The sequence below is a fragment of the Atractosteus spatula genome, chromosome 5 (genome assembly GCF_055471065.1).
Source record: "Atractosteus spatula isolate fAtrSpa1 chromosome 5, fAtrSpa1.hap1, whole genome shotgun sequence".
Lineage (NCBI taxonomy): Eukaryota > Metazoa > Chordata > Actinopteri > Semionotiformes > Lepisosteidae > Atractosteus > Atractosteus spatula.
This window is the reverse complement of record NC_142710.1, coordinates 25,616,910-25,623,876: the sequence shown is the minus strand read 5'-3', so window position 1 is coordinate 25,623,876 and position 6,967 is coordinate 25,616,910. Positions and strand designations below refer to the sequence as shown.

Sequence of the window (6,967 nt, the reverse complement as noted above, 5' to 3'; positions counted from 1 at the left end):
TACAGTCGAAGATGGAATAATGTTAGTGCGCACCCTCGCTCAATCCCAGAATCGGGATTTCTGCTACGCTTTACTGGCCTTGTTTCAGTGCTTCTGAGGGTTCAACTCAGCTCACTAGAGGTTGGAAAAGTTCTCCACTTCCAAAAAAAAAATATCGTCATAAGTCGTCCACCAATCGCTGAGCTTGTTTATACTGTCTCTAAAATGTCTCAGGTCATGTGGAATGGCTGAGCTTTTATAAATCTGATAGCAAAGAAAACACTTACCGACGCGCAGAGAGCGGGCAAGAGGAACAGAGTTACCTCCTACCGTGCGCACAGGCAAACACAGCTAACCACATAGCCAAGCAGCCTTGAATCATTCGTATAAATTATTGCATTGTTTATTTTGCTTTTTAACCTCTTTTTATTATATTGACTTTTTTTTGTAAAGTACCACTCTTAAAGCAGTAGCGAAGAAAAACAACATTTTCCCGCATTTATTTGTTATTGTTAGCGTTCACCATGCTGTGGCCACTTTTCTGTGCCGGTGTCCTTTTAGTTCCATTGATAGCCGAAGCCAGGATCTCTAAGCGGTATGTCATCGGCTGCCCCGACCGCTGCGACAAGTCTCAGTGTCCCCAGATCCCCGCTGACTGTTTAGCGGGCGACGTCCTGGACCAGTGCGACTGCTGCCCGGTCTGCGCAGCCGGGGAGGGCGAGCCCTGCGGCGGCTCGGGAAGGCTTGGCGACCCAGTGTGCGCTGAAGGGCTGGAGTGCTCGGTTTCGGACGGAGTTGCTTACTCCGCTACCGTGAGGCGGAGAGGCAAGACCGGTACCTGCGTCTGTAAAAGCTCCGAGCCTGTGTGTGGCAGCGACGGCGTGTCCTACCGGAACATCTGTGAACTGAAGAGGGTCAGCAGTGGAGCGCAAAAGTTGCAGCAGCCACCTGTCATCTTTATACAAAGAGGAGCTTGCGGACAGGGTACCGGTAGGTTAAACATTGCTACCCAGAATACTTATAAAAGCCTTTTTTTTCCTGCTAATTAATAGGGAGTGCATTTTTGTGTTATGTTTTTTTCTGTCGAAAAGGAAAGTATACAATTTGTGCCTATCTGAGGAGTGCAGATAACACGTTTTACATGTTACATGTTACATTAATGTATCCAGCTCTGTATATTAGGCATCTTGTACAGGCTGTGTAACTGAAGACAACTCCTCAAACACAACTGTTTTGTGATATACTACAGGAGGATATTAGTATTCCCTCCTTTAATTCGTTATTTAATTCGTTTAGCATTGGAAAATTAGTTCCAAGTTGGGACTAAAGGACATGCTCTTGTTGTTTCTGTGAAACTCTTGGCATGAATTTGGTGCTAATCACTGCCAATCTCCACGCTAGACGATGCCAGAAAACCTTTTTTTATTTTGCTTTGCCCTACATTCTGTTGGACAACCCGTAAGTGGTCTCACGTGCTGAGCCAGCTGTTGTCGAAGAAACAAATTAAAAACTTGGGGCAATAGAAACTCTACTACATGCAGCTTGTTCTCAAACCCAATGCTAAAGAAATCTCATACTTAAGTACCACTCTGAACTGTTAATTAAGAATGTGTTTCATGACTGGCTATTTTACAAAGGGAAAAAAAAGCATGCGAAATTGAGTTTGCGCTTGGCATCTTTCTGTGTAGGGCAGAGTTCTTCAACAATGACAATAGAAAGCCACAGTAAGGAAAATCTTTATAGAGAGATTAAAATGGCAGATGAGTACTGACCTAGAAAACACATTAATTAAGAATTGGTCTAATTATGACATTCAGAGATGAGCTGAAATTAAAACGGGAAGGCTAGTTTGCTGTCAAGGAAAAGTGTTGCAGTGCCCTGTTTTAAGATAACAATCCATGTATCCAACCAGTATCCCAGCAAATCTTTTCCTAAAACTGCTGGGAGAAAGCTGAATCAGGCTAATGGAAAGTCATCAAGGAAAAGAGAGGGCATTTCTTGAGAAAATCATGTAAATCTGAAAGGATGCCATCGGCATATCTTTGAAGTGCATTTTTTACTTCACTGTAGTGGTTTGCCAAATATATAAAATTTGCAAAACATGTTCTCTTGTACATATTTGTACTGTCTGGGTAGATTTTAAAATAGTGTGTTATGTCAATGAAATGTTTCCAAAGCAAACTAATACCCAGGTGGTGCAAACAGTTTAGTCTGTAATGATTTAAAAATGTCTTTATTTAATAAGTATCATATGCCATTTATAGGCATCATTGAGATGTTATAGATGTAGAATTATTTTTTTTCTTTTAATTACTAAGTGATCTGTTGAGTTCCATTATCTAGAAGTAACCTTTTTTATTCTTGTTCCATACAATTTATGTTAAAATTTATGTCTTTTCAAAATAAAATAAAAATTTCCAGCGCCCACTGAAGTCTCTGACAACTGCCAAATTATGGCTAGTCAGTGAGTCCTGTAATATAATGTAAAAATATAATGGAGAATTGCATACCCTACTTGTTAATAGGGTAGTTGTTTTCTCTACCACCGAAATGTTTTCTTTTTACTGTGCTGCAGACATAAACATTCCAGTCCCTTAATCTTCTTCTCCAGTGATTAGACTCCTCTGTCCTAAAGTAAATCCCGCCTCATCACAGTAGCCTTCATGAGGGTTAGTGAAGGAAGAGATCTGTTCAGCCACAGTGGTTTGAAGTTTAAACCTTTTGGGTAGCAAAGCCATAGTCACAAACAGATGCTCTATAAAGCTTTATACTTCCAATACATATTCGTAAATGCATATACACAAAGTAATCCCATTTAAACTGTATGACAGTTGCTGAAACATACAGTACTATATCATGTTTATACTGTACTGTACTGTTTGTAAGAAACAATCATGAACATTTTAAACACTTTAGGTCTTGTAGTAAAAGTTCTGCACACTTGAGTATTACAACAGGCTAAACTGGAGAATGAAGTTATGTTGACAGTTTGATACAAATCTAAATGGAAGGGCTTTGGATACACTGGATGCAAATTCCTTGACAAAGATACTCTCTTGTCCAAACAAGCTGCATATGTGAACATCTCTTGTTGTCCTCTTGGTGTGAGTCATTGTTCTTGTTTTTTCCTTAGACACGCATTACAGATCCATCTAGTAAAAACTGCCAGCTTTACGTTCTTTACAAGCAATGCAGTAGTTCAAGTCATAATTCAATACCTTAGTATTGCACTAATAAAACAGTTGGAGTTCTCATTTTGCAGAAAGTAGTATTACTGTACTTACATGGGCCAGGCAGTAGTGCACCTTTTTGCTTCGAAGAGCCAGTTTTCCTGAAGTGCTTTTAACACTCTTTTGAGTTGGGTATAATATAGTGCTGCTTGGCTGAAGTTTATTTGCAGGGAACATCTCCCAAAATCAACTTGAAATCCACTGCTGTCAGCAGTTTAATATCAAGTTCAGCTGAAATAAAGCAGGGATTTCCAAGAGTCTGGTTTGAGAATAAAGGTGAAACAGAAACATGGCCTCAGCCAGGCTGTTTTTAATATATTCAAGAAATCTTTGCATATAACAGAGCAAAGGCCTCTTCCCTGTTGGAAACCACACTGATATATTTAAAGTATTTAGTTAGGGAATCTGTAGATTATCCCTTTTTTCCTTTGAATTTTCTTCCTGTTTTCTCAGCTTCAGCCTCCCTTAAAAATACGTTATTTTCAGTAAGCTGTACTGCATAATATTAAGTTGCTTAATATTTCCAGAGTCCATGCCAAACAGTCATTCTGGCAGGTCTCAGTCCAAAGCCATGACTTCTACATGAGTTTTCATATTGCATTATGTCATTTTTATCTGGTTTCCAACCAGCCGTTATATAACATTGAAATGGCCTCAGATCTGGGTCAGATTCTAAAGCCTTTGGAGAATGACATTGTAACCCTTTGCACCTCTAGTTACGGCACATCAATTCAAGCATCTGAAGTTAGTGTGCAGAATTACAAAGTAATTGTGAAGGACAGGAGTGAATGATAGTACAGTATACTGTATCCTGCCTTTGTAGACTTGTTTCTGCTGTCTTTATGTAGTTTTTAGTTCCATATGTATTCACCATATTCTGTAGGTTCTGTTTCCTGTGGATTTCTTCAACGATTCCATAAGTTGTCATTAGATTTTCTAGTTCAGGTGGGTATAATCAAAATTATCAAAGATCATTAGATCTTCTATACTGTACATGATGTGGACATTTAATGCTGTTATTAATGGACAAGCTGTTTCAATCTCACACAGCTATTCACAGTCAGATTATAATGAAGAATACTGTACATTTTGCTGGTTGTACAGTATATACAGTAGTATGTTAGCATCGTTTCAAACTGTAGGTTATTTCTCAGTAATAGCACTGCTGGCTGTAAGACTATGGAGGGATTCAGACATGAATTACTAGTACCCCTTTTCTAGCACTGCAGCAAGTTGAAATAGCCTGCTTAAAAGCAAACCAATCCTTTTAATTTATCCAATACCTAAATTAGTGCGTGCTGCAAAGAAAAGCTGAAAGGATTTTGAGCTCAATAATCGTTTATTTAGTGTGTGTGTATGTGTGTGTGTGCTGTTCCGGTGAGCCAGCCAACACACACAGTCCAGCCCTGACAGTCCGCTGCTGCCTGCTCGGCTGCTGAGACAGCTCCGGGAAGAAATGCAGCCTGCAACCTAATCTCTCCCAGCCTTCACACTGGGAGGAAGGGGCAGCTTCCGCATGGAAAAACTCATAAAATACCGGTGTCAACAGTATTCTGGGAATCACGGTGAAAACAGAGAAAGTGTCTGCTGCTGGGAGCCGGTTATTTGAGAGTGTCAGAGGGAACAGAGTGAGCACACAGGCTTCAGGAGGGAGGCAGGGAGGGGTACGGGGTTAGGGTTTGAGGGATGAGGACTGCGGGACAGGGAGAAGGAGTTCAGGAACTCTGTAGACCTGGAAACATGGGCTATTCAATACGTCACAACTGGCTGGCCCATAGAGAAAGGGCCAGTAGTAGTTTTTTAGCATGGCATTGTTATTTCTTTCCTTTTTCTGTAGCACAGGAAAGACTATTTTTTATAATACACCTCCAGCAGGCTCAGATACAAACTACATTACTCCTGCTGACTAGTTGTGAATGACAACTGAAGGAGAAAAAAAGGAAATGGAGGTGTAAACAGATTTTAATCAGTGATTAGCTAAAAACAAACAACTCTTATTGGATCAGACTTTCACTGATAAAGTTACTTTTAGTTTGCATATTGGAATGCCAATGAAGCATGAAAACTGTTTCTCTTACTCTTTGGTAGATGTAGGCAATGTCGACTGGAGGAAGTTGCAGGAATGAGTTGCTCTCATTTATAAACACAAGAAAGGGATTTTTTGTATCATCTCTGTACATGAATGAAAAGAGGACTTCACAGTATGATCCTGCACATATAGTTGCAAAATTGAGCTCTCTTTAGATAAAAATATTCAGACATGATATACATGAAATATGATTCAGTATATGGTTTCGTTCTATATACAACTAAAGTATCCTTCAGATTTATGATGGCTCATTTTAAATGCACTGTAGTAAGAATTAATACTAGTGGATATAAAGAGAGAATCAGATTCATTCAGTGAGGGGGGTGCTACACACCCATGCAGAGTGTAATTAGTGACCCTTCTTGCAAGTACTCAGGACAAGTTTCTGTATTTTATTCCAAGTCTTAAGTTAGGTTTTGTTTCACATTTAATGCTAATTTTTCTAGATGACTTTTATTTCCATATTTAATATTGGAAGTCATTGCAATCGGTTTATTCTGTATAAAATGAAGAGAACAATGTTACCTAATAATGTGTGGCCTGATGATGGCTTTCTTTACTGGGAGATTGTACAGTACATATGAGAAGGAGCTCTTAGAGGAATGTGATAAGGTCAGGAAGCAAGCCAAGCATTTATCAAGGCGCAGTAACTGATAGGTAATGAGGAAAGAGCTATCGGTGGCTTTTAGAATGGTAAGAATAGATGGGTCAGACTTCACATACAAGAAAGTAAGCTATGGTCTGTGAAATGTAAAAGTTTATTTTGCATCACCACTTCACTACTACTCACCAATGGCTAACCTAAAGAAATAAGACTGTTAAAATGAATGTGGCTCTCTTGCATGTAGAAAATAGATCGAGAAGCGTAAGAAATGGTCTCGGAGAGAGCTGGCAAGCTCAAGTTTTCGCACCTGGAGCAGTATAGATCAAAACCTCAGGGAGTATGAGGAGATGTGCGAACGGACAGCATATAAATGTATTGAAAAGTAATTGGCTTCCTGTCGGTTTCTGAATGTATTCCTTGTTTCTCTTTCCCTTGTGTAACTTTCCCTTCTGTGCTGAGAGGAGGTTCCCCCTCTCTCAGACACCTTTCTGTTGCTCAGAGCCTAAACACGTCTATCTGGAGCCAGTCCTGGTTTAAAAATGTGTTTATCTGGGATAATTTATCGGTCTGTATATCATTCCTTCGGTTGCTTTTCATTGTTTCGAGTTTATGTTAATACATGTCTGAAACATATACAGTATGCAAGGAAACAAAGAAAATTTTGAGAATTGAAAAAAGCATTCACTTGTTTAATTAAATGTCAGGTCTTTTTTACAAAGTACACTTTGATCTATAAAAAGGAACCAATTTCTTCTTTAATAACATTTTTTTGTTTGTTTTCCGACCTGTATTTTTTCAAGGCAGGTCTGTAGAAGAGATGTTTTTATTATGTTTTGTCTTGAGGCCAACTAAATCCTTCCAGTGTATCATTATGTTGTGCCCTGCCGCCAGTATTATCATAGCTGTGTTATAACTATAATATGACAAATATAAAACACATATGTTACATAAATATAGCTTATATTATTGTGAGGGGTATCTTTTTCACCCAGTGAGAAATAAATATAATCTTTTATTTGCTTGGTCTTGCAATGGTTTTAAAATGAACATTGAACAAATTGCTTG

General features: G+C 39.0%; 1 protein-coding gene across 1 annotated transcript in view; it reads left to right on the top strand.

The window, feature by feature from the left end:
- Positions 1-86: 86 nt before the first annotated feature.
- htra1b (HtrA serine peptidase 1b) overlaps positions 87-6,967 on the top strand; it is a 31,510-nt gene continuing 24,629 nt past the window's right edge. Inside the window, exon 1 of the mRNA XM_088917922.1 lies at positions 87-969. Within this exon, the coding sequence (XP_088774048.1) occupies positions 504-969 (466 nt within the window). The 5' untranslated portion in view covers positions 87-503. The remainder of the gene's footprint in view (positions 970-6,967) is intronic.